The sequence below is a fragment of the Squalius cephalus genome (genome assembly GCF_949319135.1).
Source record: "Squalius cephalus genome assembly, chromosome: 8".
Classification (NCBI taxonomy): domain Eukaryota; kingdom Metazoa; phylum Chordata; class Actinopteri; order Cypriniformes; family Leuciscidae; genus Squalius; species Squalius cephalus.
In genome coordinates, this window is record NC_137129.1 from 39,985,190 (window position 1) to 40,006,228 (window position 21,039).

Below are 21,039 nucleotides of genomic sequence, written 5' to 3' on the forward strand. Positions count from 1 at the left end.
TAAAATATTATTATTATTTATACAAAATATTTTAAATTTGGAGTAAATAGTGTGTAAAAACTTGTGCAAATTTTACAGATAGACTTGAATAAATATATTTTAAATATTAAAATATTATATAAATATAATTTTACTGACAGTCTATGAAATATTTTAAAATTTTGCGTAAATATGTTAAATAAAAGGTAGATATTTTACTGACAGTCTTTTATATAAATATAAAAACATAAATGCAAAATCGTTTTTAATTTGAGTACATATTGTGTAAAAAACTTGTGGTTGTGTAAAAAATATTTTAAATATTAAAATATAACATAGATATAATTTTAATGACAGTCTACATTTTGAGTAAATATGTAAAATACAGGTAGAAATTCTACTGACAGTCTTAAAAAATATTTAAAATATTAAATAAATATATATACAATAATTTGAGTAAATATTGAGTAAATCAACTTGTAGAACTTTTACAGATAGACTATTTTAAATATCAAAATATTGCATAAATGTAAAAATATTAAATGTGTTTTTTTAGTAAATATTGTGTAAAATTGGTAGCAATTTCACCGGCAGTCTTGAATTTTTTTTTTTTATATTATATATATATAAATAATGTTGAATAAATATTTTATAATATAACTGTTATTAATTTTTCACCTCTTAGCTTTAGTTAAATGATCAGCATTGGTCAGTGGTCATTGGTCGTGCTGCTTTCGTATCTGCTTTTGAAAACGCATTAGATGACCAATATTGAAACCAGCACACCAACAGCAGCAGAAGACAGGTGTTTTACCCAGTTTTTAAATCACATCCGTAATACTTCCACCACACAGATTCCACTCATTAATGCTATACATGGAATATATCAGTGTTATCATCACCTTCATGAAGAGTTTGACGTTCTCCTCCTCTCGCAGGAAGTCCTTGTAGAGCGTGCTCCACTGGGAGACCAGGTGCAGGACCTTCCTCTTCCTGAAGAGGGCCTCCTTTCCTTCCTCCTTCCCTCGGGAACGCTTCGTACAGTAGGTGAGATCTGGTTAAAGACTCATAACAGACTCTCTGTGCAAACCGCATCGACTGAATCCACACACACGCACTTCAGGCCTTTATGTGTGACTACAGCAAGGCCATACTGATTAACTATACAACATACACAATATATCTGCATCTGGCATTTCAGAAACATGCTATAGTGCTGTGCTTTTGTGAGCACGCTGCAGTGATGGGGAAGGATATTGTCCCAGCAGGGCTTGGCAGAGCTCACTGGTGGACATGAAGACCAGATACGTCAACAAGAAGTCGTCCAGAAGCATTTCTGAAAGACAAACGCACAGTAACACATGATGGACCACCACATCCAGATAGACTAATGCTGTTCCCATCATCAGCAGATATTAGCACAATTAAGCAGACCGTCAGCTGATCTACAGCTCACTCTCCTGGAAGGCATGTTTAATGAGAACTTTAATGAGATTCATGAGCGTGGGGTTAATTAGTGCTGTTTGATGAGGCAGGCGTCACTGTTACTAGTGCTCATACTAGGGGTTAGTGAACAAACCCCTGATGCTACGCACTGAACCCTAGAGTTTCTTGTTGAGGAAATGTGTCATGTTACTTAATATATATATATATATATATATATATATATATATATATATTTATAAATACTGTTTTATTTTGAGTAGATATTGTGTAAAATACTGATAGAGATTACAATAAATTCAACCCACTTGCAAAGAAAATTTCAAAATATTATACAAAATATAATTATTTTATTGTTGTTTTTAAACACTGGTAGAAATTGTATTGACAGTACCAAAAAAAAAAAAAAAATACATTACAATATTACATACATATAACAATATAAATAACAGAAACTATTTTAATTTTGAGTAAATATTGTGTAAATATTTTACAGTCCTAAATAATAGTTTTTTTTTACTATTTAATATATACATACATATAGACAGCCTTAAATAAGAAAAAAAAACATAATATATATATATATATATATATATATATATATATATATATATATATTAGAAAGAAAAAAAAAAAAAAAAAAGAGTAAATATTATGTAATACTGGTAGAAATTTTACTGGCAGTAATGAAATCTATTTTAAAATATTCAAACCACAAAGACTTTCTGCACTGCATTCCTCTAAAACCCACAAACCCCTTCTTCATCTCCCTTCATCCTTTCTGTTTGTCTTCTCTGCGTCTGCTGATAAATATTCATTTCCATTTTTATCATCGACTGCCTGTGCTAACAGAACGCCGGCCCACAATCCATCGCTCTATTTTCACCGACTGCTGAGAGACAGACCCGAATAAGAGTCAGAAGACGCAGGAGGGATGAAATGTGTGAATTATACAGTGACTTTCAGAGAGGTCACAGTCAAAACCAAACGTTTGATCACTTTGTCTAACTCAACTCAAACTCTCTTTAGACGCTTCTAGCACAGTTAGCCAATCGCGTACTATATGGAATTAATTTCATACTAAAAACTAACGTATTTGTGATATGTAAATCTATTGAAAAACTGCCAGAATTTAGATGATTTATGATGATCTTAACAAAATAAAAATATTCATTCCACAAATGAAAATATTTTCTGTTAGGATCATCATAAATCATCTAAATAATATGTATGTATTATGAATACAAAAATATAAACAAAATATTTTTCAATTTTACAAAATAAAATTTTACTAACATTTTTACTAACTCTAAAACATTAAAATATTGCATAAATATAAAAATGTAAATAACCTTTTTTTTATATAAATACTGTTTTATTTTGAGCAGATATTGTGTAAAATAATGATTATAAATTCAACCCACTTGCAAAGAAAATTTCAAAATATTATACAAAATATACTTAATTCTTTTATTGTTTTTAAAGGGGGGGTGAAATGCTCATTTTCACTCAATCTCCTGTTAATCTTGAGTACCTATAGAGTAGTATTGCATCTTTCATATCTCCAAAAAGTCTTTAGTTGTATTATATTTATAAAAGAAAGATAGGCTGTACCGAGTCTTTCTGGAAAAAAACGAGCGGCTGGAGGCGGGCCGTGTGGGCGGAGCTAAAGAATCACGAGCGCTGTTCACTGTTTACTTGCTGTGCTAACACGCCAAGCTAACAACACACAGAGACATTTGAAGCAGTTTTACTCACCGCCCGGTTCCAACGCACGACCGCAAACCTTTATCATTGTGACTGCTCGATCCTTAAGCATTAGACGATCTGCAAATCCGTCGATCTGGGCTTTGTTTATAAAACAAGCATCGTCGAAATGCAGGGAACAAACAGTCTTACACAACCTCTGTTGATGCTCTGGAAAAACAAACTCCATCCACTGGTGCCTTAACGCTGGGTTCTTTGGGAATCTGTGCAGGGTTGTCTTGCCCTGGCAACCAAAAACCCACTTCTTTGGTGACATTGACTTCCCTAAAGCCGAGCAGAGCGCTTTGATGGCGAACTGCTTTCGCTCTCTCGCTCTGGTCTACGGTTGCGCCCGCGTCCTTCCGGAGAAGTGCCCTTAGGACCCGTATAAGGAAATTCCGTTACATCTGACGTCCCACATGCCCATACTCGAAAAAAACTTTCCGAAACTTGTGACAAACCGGAAGGAGCATTTTTGGCACAGAAATACTCCTTCAAACGTACAATTTAATTTTTGAAACTTTGTCCATGTTTAGCATGGGAATCCAACTCTTTACCAGTGTAAAAAACTCAGTATGCATGAAATAGCATTTCACCCCCCCTTTAAACACTGGTAGAAATTGTATTGACAGTACCAAAAAAAAAAAAAAAATACATTACAATATTACATAAATATAACAATATAAATAACAAAAACATTTTTTAATTTTGAGAAAATAATGTGTAAAATACAGAAAAAACTGTTAAGTGAAGATATGCACTATGACTGATAGGGATGCACCGAAACGATTAAAAAGCAGATTTAGATTATCGGTTAGGGCTGCACGATATTGAAGAAAAGTGTGATATGCGATAACTCATTAAATAATGCGATATTCGATATGCTATACGATAATGCTTAAAGTGAATAAAATACACTTAAATTATCTTTAAAATATATTTCAAATTATATAACCTTACATACATGTTCCACATTCTTTTTGTGACGAGAAAACATCCCTACAGCTTCTGAAAGTGAACATCAGTGTTTTACTGTGACATAAGAAGTGTTATTTTAACATCAGTGTAAACCACAGGGTTCAGGGTTAAGGTTATCCTACATTAGGGTTATTAAACAACAGAAACTGAATAATCAAATGTAAAAATAAAACACTGCTTAGTTTTCACAATGAATTAAATATATTTTCTGATTCTTATTAAAGCTACAAAAGTTATTCAGCCAAGAGCAGTGAGTGATTTTCTCTTCGTCTTTTGTTCATGACCCCAGTTATTGCAAGCCGTTGCGATATGCATATTGCGATATATACATTTGCGATATTTCGATAATTTCTATATATTGTGCAGCCCTATTATCGGTTCTGTTTTTAATACCCCCATATGGAGATGGTTCAAGGTTTAGTTCTTGCAGTCAGACTGACCCTTAAAAGCCCTTCTTTACATCAAATATGAGTTTGCAACACCCAAGAAAGCAAAAGCAACTGGATTTTAGCCTCATTCAGAGTCATAATGATTAAATTGACACCTCTCTCTCCTAAAAATACCACTGATGCTTGTGCTTCTCTGAACTGCTGGTTTCCCGCCGGGAAAGCAGTAACACGACTTCTCATGAAGTCTCTGAACAATTATCACTGAACACTGACGCAGGTCTGAACACAAACACTGACTCAGAGTCTGGAGAAATGATACAGCGTTTGACATTTTACACCGCTCTAGGCGAAGCACGGCGAGTCGGGTCAGCCTAACACCAGTATCTGAAGGCGACTGGGCGTCTAATGAGAAACTCCCACCAAAACACACACGTCTGCAGTGATCCGGGAGGAAATAGTGAGACTGTTGGCATTTAACAAAAGGTAAAAAGCCTTTCTCTCTTCATAGCAGCGTGACGCACATTTTAATGCTAAACACAGCTGCCAACACACCGGTAATTACCCAGGATGCACTGCACTGTGAGGCTAATTTATCGCCAATGGGTGTGTTATTCACCACACAAGGGTCATTGAATTACACTCACACACACACACGATATACGCATGCACAAACATGCACACACACAGAAAAACTCATTATCTTGTTGCTGTTCTCTGTTTTCTTCCTCACCTCGCACCATCCCACAGCATCCTTCTCCTCATTCGGTGTCTTTGATTAAATGCAAACATTAAAAACTCTCAGTGAAGATGTTTAAACTTCTTTCCTATAAAAAAGATGTTATATACAGTATCACTCCGGATGTCTCAGAGAGGGTCTTTTCCAGTCGAACACTAGACTCTATCTAGAGACTGGGAATCTGACCTTCAGAAACTAAACACACACACACACACACATGCTATCAGCCCTCCGCCTGCAAACATTACACTGTGTGCAAATGCACTCATGAATAATTATGCTTTTGCAATAATAAAAAGAGTAACTGTAACCAACACTCGGCGCAAATCAATCAGTTTTGCAGGCAGAACTTCAAACCCGCCTCAGAAACTCGGCTTCACACGCAGCGGCGTCTCTTCAGAGAGCACACACACCTAGAGGCACACACACTCTACACAACAGAAAGCAAAAGAAAACCCTGTCGGCATTAAGACACAAAGCATTCCAGAAACATTAATTTCTGGAGTCGTTCTGACACGCCACCTTGTGAAATAACTGACAGCTGGAATGATTTATATGAGATCGGATCTGACCAGTGACCACGAAGATCACAGGAAATGATGTAAGAGTAATATTTCCCACGTGTGCTGCTACTGTTACAACATTAAACCCAATGTTATTCAGCAACTAGTTTAGGGTGGTCAGAGAATGCCATAATTAAACCACAAGGAGTATAGATATTTATTCATGTAGCTTAATGGGGGGAAAACTTTTTTGCACTTACTTGGAACATATATATATATATACATTCAGTATATATATATATATATATATATATATATATATATATATATATTCGTTAAGTGATTATATTAATCGATCGTTCAGTCATATTATATTTAAATACATATAAAATATTACAAATTATATATATGTGACCCTGGATCACAAAACCAGTCTTATGTTGCACGGGTATATTTGTGGCAATAGCCAACAAAACATTGTATGGGTCAAAATTATAGATTTTTCTTTTATGTCAAAAATCATTAGGATATTAAGTAAAGATCATGTTCCATGAAGATATTTAGTAAATTTCCCACCTTAAATATATAAAACATTTATTTTTGTGAATGGATGCAGCATTATCGCCAATAGAAATGGACAACTTTAAAGGCGATTTTCTCAATATTTCGATTTTTTTGCACCCTCAGATTCCAGATTTTCAAATAGTTGTATCTCGGACAAATATTGTCCTATCCTAATAAACCATACATCAATGGAAAGCTTATGTATTCTTATGCTTTCAGATGATGGATAAATCTCAATTTTAGAAAAAATACACATAAGACTGGTTTTGTGGTCCAGGGTCATATATATATATATATATATATATATATATATATATATATATATATATATAAATGATATTATAAATAATATAAATATATATATATAATCTAAATAATAAATATATAAATAATATTTAACAATTATATGACATTTATAATTCATATGAATACAAAAATAGTAGAATTAAAAATGTAGATTTAATAGCTTAATGGGAAAAACTCTTTTTTAAAGTTATTTGGACCAAAAAAACAAAACAAGTTTTGTATATATATTCGTTAAGTATATACATTAACTATATCAATCGATTGTTCAGTAGTATTATATTAAATAAATATTAAATATTACAAATTATATATATATATATGTGTGTGTGTGTGTGATGTAAACACTTAATATATATTAATATATAAAATATAATATTTAAAAATATCTATATAAAGCATATATATTAAATATATACATATATAAACACACATACACACACACACACACACACACATATATATATATATATAAATGAACTATAAATATCAGATAATTGTTAAATTGTGTGTATGTATATATATAAAACTAACTATTGATGAATAAAACTATATTATTTTTCCACTGAATACTCAGTTTCACATCAAAATGCTTCAGATTACACAGGTAAAATGCAAATCCTAAATTCCCCCCGGACTCACCCGCCTCCTTGCCCTCCGCCGCCCCCTGGTGCTCGTCCAGACGCAGGTCACTCAGCAGGTGCTCCAGGATCTTGTGGGGCGTCCCGGACACCACCACGTACCTGTCGGACAGAGCAGAAGAGGAAGAATCGCATGGGTACTCTTCATCAGAGGAGGAACACGTAGAACAAGAGCCGCTCCATCGCTGTCTGTTTATCACATAATCATCATCCTCATCTTCATCATCCTCATCATCATCAATGAAACGAAAATGAGGAATATTAAACGTGGGTATTTCATCTTCATCCTCCAGACTGTTGCTGCATTTCCAATATTCCTCATCATCCTCATCATCCTCTTCTGCTTGCACCAGAGTGACGGGTCTGAGTTTTACAAAAGTCTTGCCATCCATTCCAGCAGGGACACGTGTGCGGCGTCATGCCCAGCGCAGGAGTCCGGGTCAGGGCTGGAGAGAGGACCGACTCCCCCGTGTGATGCTGGACGACCTGCAGACAAACTCTGTGTAGCACAAAACACTCGACGAGTGTGTTTACATGCACACGCAGGTTTATGGCTTCTCAAAAGCCCTGCTGACAGCGTAATGAGGAAGCGAACATCAGGAATGCGTTAGGAAGAGAGAGGAAGACTCTGATTGGAGGATGAAAGGGCTCATGATAAGTAAACAGAAGGGGAGGGGTCAGAGAAGGGGGCGTGGCCTCACCTCTTATCACCGTCGTCGTCTTTGACTCCGGCCGATTGTGGAGACGCAGGATCTGATGGGACTCGCTGGAGAACCAGCACGTCCTGGCCCCTCTCCTTCAGACACACACGCACCACACTTTCCCCCTGCGCCTGAGAGATCAACACACACACCATCACGTACTGATCCATGAAGAGAACACACAATTACACATCAAAACACAGGGTTATCTTACTTAGGCATAGTAGTTCAGGAAGAGTTCACTCAATATGAACATTATGTTATCATTAAGACTGGCTATGTGAACTGAATCATTTGACATTCAAACATTCAATTATTCATTAATACTTCTCTCATGAACATGCCAAGAAAAACTAGGGCGAATATCAAGATCTTTAGTGAACAGCGGCTTCAGTTTACACTTGTTTGACCTAAACTTACATTTTTATAAATCACTTTTAAATGTGGCATTTTTAACTTCAAAAGACTTGGAAAATAGCGCACAAGTCATTTGAATTAGTTTTAATGTTGTTTTTTACGATACTTTCTTGTCATTTCTGGACATTGGTGGCAAATTATATTGAAAAGAGCAGTTCAGATATTCTTCATACATTCTCATTTCATGATTCATGAAAGACAGTTTGGAATGACATTCATTCACAAATCATTCAGTCACAAACTACGCAAACTGTAAAAACAGACTAAAGCTATCCAAAAACAAAGGGTGTGATCAAAACCAATCAGGTTTGCATGCAAATATAATCACGACGTGTATTTCTGTCATCAAATCCGACAAGTTCCTGCTTGCTCAAACTCTCTCTCTCTCTCTGTTTCAATTAAGTAGCTCGTCATTAGGGAGAAACGAGAGTCATTACAGTCACATTCATACAGCAGAATAACACGAAAATTGGAAGGATTTGCTCATATTTGAAATGCACGCTGTAAATAATGCAAAAATAGTGTGAGTATTGTGGTTGTGTGCCACTTGGAAAAAACCCCAAATCAAACACACAGAAAAGCTTCATCAATACGGCCTGTTCCTGTTTTAGCCCATTCTAAATAACAGAGTAATTTGAATGTGTGTGTGTGTGTGTGTGTGTGTGTGTGTGTTTGCACTTTAGACGTGTCTGGACAGCAGCGTTTGAGAAAGATAAAAGGCAGGAAAAGGATTAAGAAAATCTGAAATGTCTCACACACACACACACACACACACACAGACACACACACCTGCCGGATTCACAGGTGTGAACTCAATACACACATTCAGATGCATTCCGTCGCATCGGATGGTTTTGTGTGTGAAATCCAGCTCTTATTATAGTCTTGATGCCTGCAGGTGTGAATACTTTAAACACTATTATACTAAATACTATTTTAAAAAACATGTTCTACTCTGAAGTAAGACTGGGTGGCATATCGAATAATCACATATGATCGCAGTAATTTTGCTATAAAATCAAGAAGTGAATATCTGATTCATCAATGCACATTATTCTTAGTAAAAAACAAAGTTTACTGCAAAAAATAAAACATGGAGGGAAAAAAATCTCTTTTAAAATAATCACCATATTTTCCAAACAGGTTTTACTTCACACAAGGATGAATGATATTTAATCATTTTAATATGCTGATTTGCTGCTCAAGAAACATTTCTGATTATTATCAGTGTTGAAAACAGTCGTGCCGCTTCATATTTTTGTGGAAACCATGAAATAGAAAGTTCAAAAGCACAGCATTTATTTAAAATATAATCTCTTGCAACATTAAAAATGTCTTTACTGTCACTTATGATCAATTTAATGCATCACTGTTGAATAAACGTATTCATTTCTTTCAACAACAACAACAACAAAAAAACTACTTTTGACCCCAATCATAGGAAAGGTAGTGATCATATTTCACAGGTTGTTACTGAAATGATTCTGCTCTGAAAAAAAAATCCTTTGCTGTAATTTCAGGGCAAACACAAATATAAATATTGAATACATTTTTAGCTACATCAGTTTTCTGTGTTAATAAATCCCAATGACTACAGGTAATTTTAAATATGATATCAGTCCAGGTGTCGTTCATCAGTATGAACATCTGCTGTCTGAGTCACAGCTTTAAACAGGGCTTTTATCAGACAGATGTGTGGCGGTGTGTGTGGCGGTGTGTGTGCCAAGCGTGCGTCCGCTGAAATGACTCACTCATTGCCTGAGCACCTTTACAGGTGAGTGAGATCATAAACTCCGCCCACACGGTGTGTCTGCGAGCAGGGGGCGGAGTCACACAGGTGATGACATGCGCCAATGCAGGACTTCAAAGCAGGTCATCTGAACAAACTGCCTGTGAGTGTGTGAGTGTGTACAAAGTTGAACACAATTTTGTACAAAAATAGGGTTGCACTTTATTGTACAGTATGTGTACTTACAGTGTATTTTTCTAAGAAAGTACTGGGTAATATAAGGTAACTAGAGATAGGTTCAGTGTTAGTGCGAAGTTATTACCTAGTTATTGCAATTACTATAATAAGCATAAAGTATGTACATGGGGAACAGGACTGTAAAATAAAGTGCTACCGAAATGAGTATATGTAAACTAAACACTATTAGTTGTAATGTAGAAGCTGCTTTGAAACGATAAGTATTGTGAAAAGGGCTATACAAATAAATGTGAATTGAATGTTAGCTATTTTAAAAAGAGAACAAGTCTTTCAATTCTTTTCCCAACCCAACTTCCTTTCCTCAACATCAACTCGAGAAAGAAAGCTGTGCGCGAGCCATTTATCGGGTCAAAATCCATGGAAATGTAAGAAATATCAGTGCTCAGACACACACTGACCCCAGTACATGACAGCGGTACAATGCTATCGACGTAACCGTGTTGAAACTGCCCACAGGCATCCGAACACAGGACGAAATGTTCCGGAACATGTTCACTAAAATATACGAAATCCATTAGCAACTGAAACTCAGACACACACACACACACACACAACGCTTCCATCTCTGAACGACCTTCAGCGGAGAGAACGCCGCCTGTCTCGGGCCTCAGAGACTCTGACTGATGATTGGTCATTTCACCCGCTCTCCCGTAGAGTGAGGGATGCTGGGACGCCGCAGGAGCCGCCTGTCAATCACCAGACCACGGGAAGGGAAACGCATGGATTATCTGCACTCAGACGGACGGACGGACACGTGGGGTCCAAAACATGACCTCTGACCTCTTAATCAAGGTCAGTTTTCGCTGTTACTTAACCGGAATTGGCATTCCAAAATAAACCGTCTGAACATTCCAAAAATACTCCCCAGTCTGACCACAAATAATTCAATCCGGAACAAACATGGAATGTTTCCCAAACATTCCCTAATCACTCCAAAACAAGCGCGGCTATCAGATGGAGCCTGCGCCGCTTCTCCCTGCAAATGTGTTTAGAAAAAGCAACGTTAATAGGATTTTCCTGCAGTTCCACGGAAAAACACCTACATTAACAAACACCAGGCCAGATGCGGCTGGGAAAAATGTTAGCGATGCAAACGATAACAAATAGTTTATCTGGTGTGTCCCGTGTTCCTCTCGAGCCTTTCCAAAATCAGCCCGCGTCTCTCGGGGGAGTTAATGCACTGAGGAACGAGTACGGACACACTGAACACACACTGCATTTCAATGTCAGCTATGCACACAGATTTTGGCCATAAAAGCCTTGTCTGCTCATGGAAAAAATATATTTTTATAATCAAGCTGACAGTGAGAACGTTACGTAACAGAAGAGGTGAATGTGCTTCGGGAACATTGTGAACGTTTCTCACAGGATCTGCAGGCACATACTAATAAAATAATAAGTAAAGTATGCTTTCAGAGCATGTGATGATGAATATGGTCATAAAATGTCAGTTTGGCGTCATAATGCCATCATATTTGACCACAGAATGATGAGACTGACCAATCAGAGTACAGTACTTCAGATGTAATGAGGGTTCAGTGCTCACCCAGAACCATCAGCTAAACCAGATTATGTCATAACCACATCAGATTACAGTAGACAGATGAACCCAGACCTTCCTGTTGGAAAACCCCATCCCTCGTTCTCCGGGATATTACAGCATCATCTGATCTCCACCAAACCATACAAGCCTCTCCCTGCTTTATTGTTTCTCTCGCGCTTAAGTTTATGCATTTTACAGACGCTTTTATTCAAAGCATCTTGCATTGCATTCAGTGTGTGCATTTTATAAAGCGCTCTACTTCTACTTCTACTTCTTCGGCTCCTGAAAACTTTCTTTTCCAAACATGTTCCTTTTTGAACATCAGCTGATGTAACGTTTGACCTCATGGTTTGCACAGAAAAAACTCTAATAATATAATAACAGTATTCAATGCAATCTTTAGCAAATCACATTAATATCGTTAATTTAATATTTTAGTAATACTTTTTTCATACTGTCCATTATATATGATTTATTTTAGTTTTTAGTGTTTTATTTTTTATTTATTTAGACAAAAGAGAATACTATAGCAACTACACTACCGCGCAAAAGTTTTGGGTCAGTAAGATTTTGTTAAATATTTTAAGAAAAAAATCATACTTTTATTCAGCAAGGATGCATTAAATTGATCACAAGTGACAGTAAATACATTTATAATGTTACAAAAGATTCCATTTCTAGTAAACGCTGTTCTTTTGAACTTTGTATTTATCATGGAATCCTGAAAAAAATGTATCACGGTTTTCCTAAAAATATGAAGCAGCACAACTGTTTTCAACACTGATAATAATCAGAAATGTTTCTTGAGCATCAAATCAGCATATTAGAGTGATTTCTGAAGGATCATGTGACACTGAAGACTGGAGTAATGATGCTGAAAATTCAGCTTTGATCACAGGAATAAATTAGGTTTTACAATATATTCACATTAGGGCTCTAAAACGATTAATCGTGATTAATCGCATCCAAAATAAAAGTTTGTGTTTACATAATATATGTGTGTGTGCTGTGCATAATTATTTTGTATATATAAATATACATACATGCATATATTAAAGAAATAGTTGCTTATATAGACTGTATATATTATTTTGTATTATAAATAAGTATAAATATTTTATATATAAATAACACATTTTTCTTAAATATATACATGCATGTGTGTGTATTATACAAAATAATTATGCACAGTACACACACATTTTTTTGTAAACACAAACTTTTATTTTGGATGCGATTAATCGCGATTAACTGTTTCACAGTCAGTTTGAATCGTAATAATATTTCACAATTTGACTGTTTTTACTGTATTTTTGATCAAATAAATGCAGCCTTGGTGAGCAGAAGAGACTTCACGTGTATCTTTTTTTTTACCCCCCCCCCCCCCCCCCCCCTTGAGCTGATGAGGGAGGACACGCGCAGGTGTGTTAGACTACAGGCGTCAGTAATGACAGTTATCAAGCAGAAGTGTGTGTTTAAGCAGCGTCTCCACCTCGGCTGAGGTCGGTTCTCACGCTGGGTGGAGATCCAGTCCCGAGACCTCGCTGACGCAGAGCACAGAGGAAAGCCAAGGCGAGAGGAAGCACTCTGTGTTCCTTTCCTGTGTTAGTGTGTGTGATCGAGTACGATAGTGTGCGCTGCTTTGTTTCCTTAATTATACCAAAAAGTTGCACAGAAAACTCCCACGTTCCTGGAAAAACCAAAGACCACGATCTTTACTCTAAACAATGAAACAGGACCAAAACACCCCAAACACACACACACACACACACACACACACACACACACAAACTCCACCTTAGGTCGCAGCACGACCCTTGGTCTCTATACGGGATCTGGAAAAGGAAATCCCATTATATAACTCTGGAAATGATTTGATTACAAAAGCTGCATAAAGATCCCTTTAGGAAATAGATGTATGAACGAATGTGTGTGTCTCCAGACTTCACCCTGGCTTACGTAAGGCCTCTCTGGAGCCTGTGATAAAAACATAAGCTCATGAACAGGGAAAAGAAACAATGCAACACTTCTGTCCAACGTAAACATGAGCTGGATTATGTCAAATCATTTTTTGGGGCATTTTTGCAGCCGACAATGTTCGTAATGGAAGGCGAGGAGTGCCACTTAACTATAAAATGAAGGAATCAATAATCAATTTGTTGATTCATAATTAATTTTAATACTCACTGCCTGATGTGGCCTATAATGCAGTTCTAAAATTATAGATATCAGGGCAAAAATGCCTCTGTATGATTTTTTGTCTCCTATTTATATCATGATATAGTTAAGCAATATCACACAAGTGCTGTTTTTGTCCCGAATAGCTCGAGTGCTAATGTGATATTGACTTTATTCGACAGTTCAATAAATAAGAAGTTAATATTGTGTTATATTTTAGATGTAATATTGTTCTCGCTCAATTTTGCCAATGAAAATATTAAAGCCAGAGTTGTGCGTCTATGAGCACCACAGCGGTGTTTACTTTCTGAATGAATCCGCGGTTTGAGCGAATCAATCGGGTGAACCAACGATTCAATGATTCATTCATAAAGAGAGCCATTTACTTCATTCCTGAATGAATCAGCTGTTTGAACGAATCAAATGAATGAATGGATGATTCAATGACTTACTCATGTAGACATTTACAGCCACTTACTAACAGTTTTAGTTTCTTATTTAGAGTTTCATTTCATTAATAATAATAATCATTTAATATTTTGGGGGATACTTTGCCCAAAAATTAAAGTTTTGTTTATTTACATTTACATTACATTTACCCTTGTGTCGTTTCAAACCCGTATGACTTTCTTTCTTTTGCAGAACATAAAAATTAAAGATATTTTAAATAAAAATTTTAAAGAATGTTGGCAACCAAACTGTTTTGGTCTGTAAATGGATCTAAATACCAATACAGATGCATCTTCTGAAAAAAAAAAAAAACTAAACGTTTATGTGTAGTAAAGTCTATGTTGAATCAAATAAAATATTTCTTTCTTACACAATTTTTTTGTCTGCCTATTTGATGCTTTTCTCATTTTACACAATAATGACTTTAAATTGTCTTTTAGTATTTATATGATTTTTTTTTACAAAGTGAAATAAAGATAAAATATAAATATTAGATAAAAGACAAACTTAAAAAAGAAAATTAATTAATAAAGTTTCAGAGGTACTAAAATTGCTAAACTAAATAGGAATATTAAAGAAAACATAAACTAATAAAACTTACGAAAACAACAAAATTACTAAAACTTAAATTAAAACGGAAACTGAAAATATAAATATAAAAGCGAATTCAAAATATTAATAAATACTATAATAGTATATACATTTTACTAAAATAACACTATAATTGAAATATTGCATTTAAAACAATTTATCAGTTTATTATTTATTGTTACATTGTATTCTACTTGATTTATTCCCTGTAGTCGTACACTGTCACCATGGCAACTGTGGCTCAATGACAGGAAGTGAGATCGCCACACCTTCAGCGGTGTAATTAGTGACCGCTAGTGACACCAGAGCACCAATCCTGAACGGCTCAGACGTCCGACACCACATCAGACAGAGACAGCACTCATTAACATGAGCTGGTGTGGCCTAGAAGGGGTTAAACAACTGACAGGATGAAGTTTTAAACCCTGAAGGGGTTAATTCATCAACAACACCTTATGCCGATTAGGAAAACGCTTATAAATACAACTTCTGGTCTGTACTTTCACAACAAAATGGCATTTACAATCCATTTTAGTTCCTTGATATGATGCATCTCTGAGAGGAAGAAATAATAATTAGGGGGAAAGGGGGCGGGGCTTGATTTTATCCATCAGGAGTTGATTGGATCGTGAAAAGTAGGCATTTACCCAGGGATTTAGTCAGAAATACTTTCAAGATGCCAGTTGCAACAAACCCCTCAAGTCTTAGTGGTGATTCGTTATTTATAATTATAATGTTACGTTTTAAATGATCACATATAAAAATGGAGGGTTTTCTTAGCTCAGGGAGTTTGTTGCAAGCTTAAACTCCCAGTACAGACAAAATCAGAGCCGTAACTTTTGTTGATCTAAAAGATGAATGCTCAACCCTGATGCATATGTAATTCACAGCAGAGAATGAGCCTGTCTGAGGGGTAGTTCACTCAGAAGTGAACACAGCAGAGAGTGAGCCTGTCTGAGGGGTAGTTCACTCAGAAGTGAACACAGCAGAGAATGAGCCTGTCTGAGGGGTAGTTCACTCAGAAGTGAACACAGCAGAGAATGAGCCTGTCTGAGGGGTAGTTCACTCAGAAGTGAACACAGCAGAGAATGAGCCTGTCTGAGGGGTAGTTCACTCAGAAGTGAACACAGCAGAGAGTGAGCCTGTCTGAGGGGTAGTTCACTCAGAAGTGAACACAGCAGAGAATGAGCCTGTCTGAGGGGTAGTTCACTCAGAAGTGAACACAGCAGAGAATGAGCCTGTCTGAGGGGTAGTTCACTCAGAAGTGAACACAGCAGAGAATGAGCCTGTCTGAGGGGTAGTTCACTCAGAAGTGAACACAGCAGAGAATGAGCCTGTCTGAGGGGTAGTTCACTCAGAAGTGAACACAGCAGAGAATGAGCCTGTCTGAGGGGTAGTTCACTCAGAAGTGAACACAGCAGAGAGTGAGCCTGTCTGAGGGGTAGTTCACTCAGAAGTGAACACAGCAGAGAATGAGCCTGTCTGAGGGGTAGTTCACTCAGAAGTGAACACAGCAGAGAATGAGCCTGTCTGAGGGGTAGTTCACTCAGAAGTGAACACAGCAGAGAATGAGCCTGTCTGAGGGGTAGTTCACTCAGAAGTGAACACAGCAGAGAATGAGCCTGTCTGAGGGGTAGTTCACTCAGAAGTGAACACAGCAGAGAATGAGCCTGTCTGAGGGGTAGTTCACTCAGAAGTGAACACAGCAGAGAGTGAGCCTGTCTGAGGGGTAGTTCACTCAGAAGTGAACACAGCAGAGAATGAGCCTGTCTGAGGGGTAGTTCACTCAGAAGTGAACACAGCAGAGAATGAGCCTGTCTGAGGGGTAGTTCACTCAGAAGTGAACACAGCAGAGAATGAGCCTGTCTGAGGGGTAGTTCACTCAGAAGTGAACACAGCAGAGAATGAGCCTGTCTGAGGGGTAGTTCACTCAGAAGTGAACACAGCAGAGAATGAGCCTGTCTGAGGGGTAGTTCACTCAGAAGTGAACACAGCAGAGAATGAGCCTGTCTGAGGGGTAGTTCACTCAGAAGTGAGCACAGTGTTAATCACTTCAGAGGGACTGAGCTCCATCCTCACAGACGCTGTCAGTGAGCTTCACGTTACGCTAGGATTCACTAAACACTCTCACAAGGGTCAAACACACACATCAGAGCAGACATGAAGAGCCAACAACCATCTCTTCTTCCAGGATTTATCCCTGCTGGAGATATGGAAAGTTTTGCTGTTGGCTTTTCAATACAGGTTCTTTGAGACTAATAATCAATCTGACTAATATTTTTTAACCAGTGCCACTTAACGTTCACAGATAAACTGACTTTAGTAGTGAGAAATGTGTAGCATTTTAAGCTTAACAGTTTTAAGCTTAAAAAGAAAGAAATATATGTTGAAATTATTTATTTTTGGAAAATAAATGTGCATTAAAACAGTGGTGTAAATAATAATAATAATATATATAGCATATTCATATTAATTTTATTGCAAATAAATAGCAATTATTTATTTTGCAAAACAAATTTGTATGAATACATTTGTTTAAATAATAACAACAACAATAATAATATAACTGTACCATATTATATTTATTATTATTATGATTATTATTAATCATAATAATAATAATATTGTAATTATTTTATTTTGCAATGTAAATTTGTAAATAATAATAATAATAATAACAATATTAATAAGGCTAATATAACTATCTAATTATAGATATTAATAGTAAAATATTCTTAATTATTATTTTATATTTAATCTGTAGTCTAATTATTATTTAGCTATAATGGTGCCAAAATCAGAGGCTTAAATATGAAAATTATCAGTCAGTCTATATGGCTTTCTTTATGTAACTTAAAATTGCTCTCCTGTGACTTCAGCGTGCATTACCCATGAGCTTTAGAAAATGGGACTCTGAAAGTGTTTTAAAAACACTTCAACAAGTTGATATGGTGACCCCTAATCTGACCCCTGACCTGCTGTTGCTATGCCGACAGACGCAGGTCAGAGCGAGCGCTGGTCTACCTGTGCGGAGCGGTCCGGGAGCCGGTAGTTCTGGTTCTGAAGGAAGCGATACCCGTCTTTGGCCAGCCGCTGGACCATCTCCAGGCGGGAGAATTCATCTGGAGCTCGGAGAGAGCAGACGCCCGCCTGCTGGAGAACCGGAGGCAGAGAAAACAGATACTTTAATCCACAACCCCACGACATCACACACACACACTCCAGATCGAGTCCAGACACGGCCGGGAACTACTGTGTGTGAACCGCAGGATCCATGCTCTCCTTCATCCTGACTGTGGGAAGTTTCCTCTGGAAGAAACTCTAAACGCATGTGAGAGTGTTTGAAAGAGAGAGAGGGGCGTGTCTGTGTGGCTCCGCCCATAAAGAGGCGGGGCTAGAGGAATGGCTGCATATACAGTACATGTACTTTGTATTTAAATTCATTTCCACTAGGTTAAGGGATTCAAAAGTTTGAGGGTAGTAAGATTTTTTGTATTTATGTTTTTGAGTAATATTTGATCAAAGATACAGTAAAAGAGTAATAATGAAAAATATTTGTACTATTTAAAATAACTGTTTTCTAAGTGAATATATTTTAAATATAATTTATTCCTGTGATCAAAGCTGAATTTTCAGCATCATTACTCCAGTCTTCAGTGTCACATGATCCTTCAGAAATCATTCTAATATGATGATTTGCTGATCAAGAAACATTTCTGATTATATCAGTGTTGAAAACAGTCGTGCTGCTTCATATTTTTGTTGAAACATTTATTTTAGGATTTTTTGATGAACAGAAAGGTCATAAGAACAGCAAATATTTGAAATATATTTATTTTGTAACATTATTACAGTAATGTCTTTGCTGTCACTTTTGATCAGTTTATTGCTTCCTTGCTGAATAAAAGTATTAATTTATTTCAATAAAAGAAATAATTACTGACCCTAAACTTATTTTATTCCACTAAATCACAAGAAAAAAAGTCTAAATCACCAGAAAAGTTTAAATCACCAGAAAAAAAGTCTAAATCACCAGGAAAAAGTCTAAAATAAAAAAAAGTCTAAATCACCAGAAAAAAAGTCTAAATCACCAGGAAAAAGTCTAAATCACCAGAAAAAAGTCTAAATCACTAGAAAAAGTCTAAATCACCAGAAAAAGTCTAAATCACCAGAAAAAAAATCTAAAATAAAAGAAAAAGTCTAAATCACCAGAAAAAAAGTCTAAAATAAAAGAAAAAAAGTCTAAATCACAAGAAAAAAATCTAAAATAAAAGAAAGAAAGTCTAAATCACCAGAAAAAAGTCTAAATCACAAGAAAAAAGTCTAAATCACCAGAAAAAAAGTCTAAATCACAAGAAAAAAGTCTAAAATAAAAGAAAAGAAGTCTAAATCACAAGAAAAAAAGTCTAAAATAAAAGAAAAGAAGTCTAAATCACCAGAAAAAAAGTCTAAATCAGAAGAAAAAAAGTCTAAAATAAAAGAAAAAAAGTCTAAATCACAAGAAAAAAATCTAAAATAAAAGAAAAAAGTCAAAATCACCAGAAAAAAAGTCTAAATCACAAGAAAAAAGTCTAAAATAAAATAAAAGAAGTCTAAATCACCAGAAAAGAAGTCAGATTTGAGAGAAAAGAAGTCAGATTTGCAAGATGTAAACTTGCAATAAAGTGGCAAATTCTGCCAGTTCTCTTTTCCTAGTTTTCTTCGGTGGCAGAGAGCAGCTTCCTCAGAAAGCAGATACTGTACTGAGAAAGAACAATGGTCTTTTTGAAGCACACATGTGCTCTATCACCAGCAGATAAAGGCTTCCCTGAACACACCAGCGCTCACTAGCGAGGGACGGTCAGTTATCATCACAGTTATTTACTCAGCGCTGTGTTTGGATTGGCTGAAACCACGCCGTGTGTTTCCTCTGAGGTAAACCACCGTCCCACAATACCCCTGACACACAAAACCATCCCAGACCGGCGCGGGCAGGACCAAAGCAAAACACACACACACACGCCGCTGTAAAAACATCTCTGCCATTCAGAACAGAGACGGAAAAAGCGCGAGCTGGTGCTCGTCCTCATGAATATGACATGATAAACTCTGCGCTCCTTTAGCCCAGTTACACTGAGGTAATCGTGAAGCTCAAATATTCATTCACAAAGATCACGTGACCAAACACACACTCCCACACAGCAATTAGGGGAGCAGCTATACTTCAAAGAAGAAGTTTAAGATCTAACCCATGATAATTAGTTGTGTTAGCTAAAGGAAATCATGTTAGCTCTCATACTCGAGCCATAAACCCAAAGCCTGACACCTGACACAAACACTCCAGTATTAGTGTTGCGCTGCATTGCTACTGAACACAACTTTCATTCGCATTCACGTTTTCTGACTCAATTTTCCTTCCCTTTTCTGTGAAAATGAAACCTCAAGAGTTTATCTGAAATGCACTGCAATACTGCATGAAAGTGAAAACTCATTATGCATTTAAAAACAAATGGATCAAAAAATATAATTAAACAAAAATAATAATAAATTGTAAAAAATAATAATTACGATACATAAACTAACGAATTAATACAGCAATATAATAGCTGTCTCTATGGCATTTAAACCTAAAATAATAATAAAAATATTTTTTATTAATATTCTAATAAACAATATAATAATAACATTAATATCTTTGCATAAACTGTAAAAAATGAATGCAATAATAGAAAATGAAAACACAAGGGTTTAACCGGAACAATGCATGAAAATAAAAAAAATTATATTGAAAAATAAAATGATAATATAATTTAATGAATTGTATTCATAATGAATTAATTATTTTTAAAAAATTAAATAATAATAAAATACATTTATTAACAATACAATTATTGTTTACATAATGCTTAAT

The 21,039-nt window shown here is 35.9% G+C and overlaps 1 protein-coding gene across 2 annotated transcripts in view; it reads right to left on the reverse strand.

Annotated features, from left to right (window-relative positions):
• The window catches only part of rapgef5a (Rap guanine nucleotide exchange factor (GEF) 5a), a 64,961-nt gene that overhangs the window by 15,062 nt on the left and 28,860 nt on the right, over positions 1-21,039 (reverse strand). The window contains exons 9-13 of one of the 2 annotated variants that reach the window (XM_079879714.1): positions 18,174-18,299; positions 7,984-8,114; positions 7,284-7,384; positions 1,237-1,315; positions 882-1,026 (exon numbers count right to left, since the gene is read on the reverse strand). In XM_079879714.1, the coding sequence (XP_079735840.1) occupies positions 882-1,026; positions 1,237-1,315; positions 7,284-7,384; positions 7,984-8,114; positions 18,174-18,299 (582 nt within the window). Of the gene's footprint in view, positions 1-881; positions 1,027-1,236; positions 1,316-7,283; positions 7,385-7,983; positions 8,115-18,173; positions 18,303-21,039 lie in introns of both variants that reach the window. The other variant, XM_079879713.1, reaches the window with a different exon arrangement.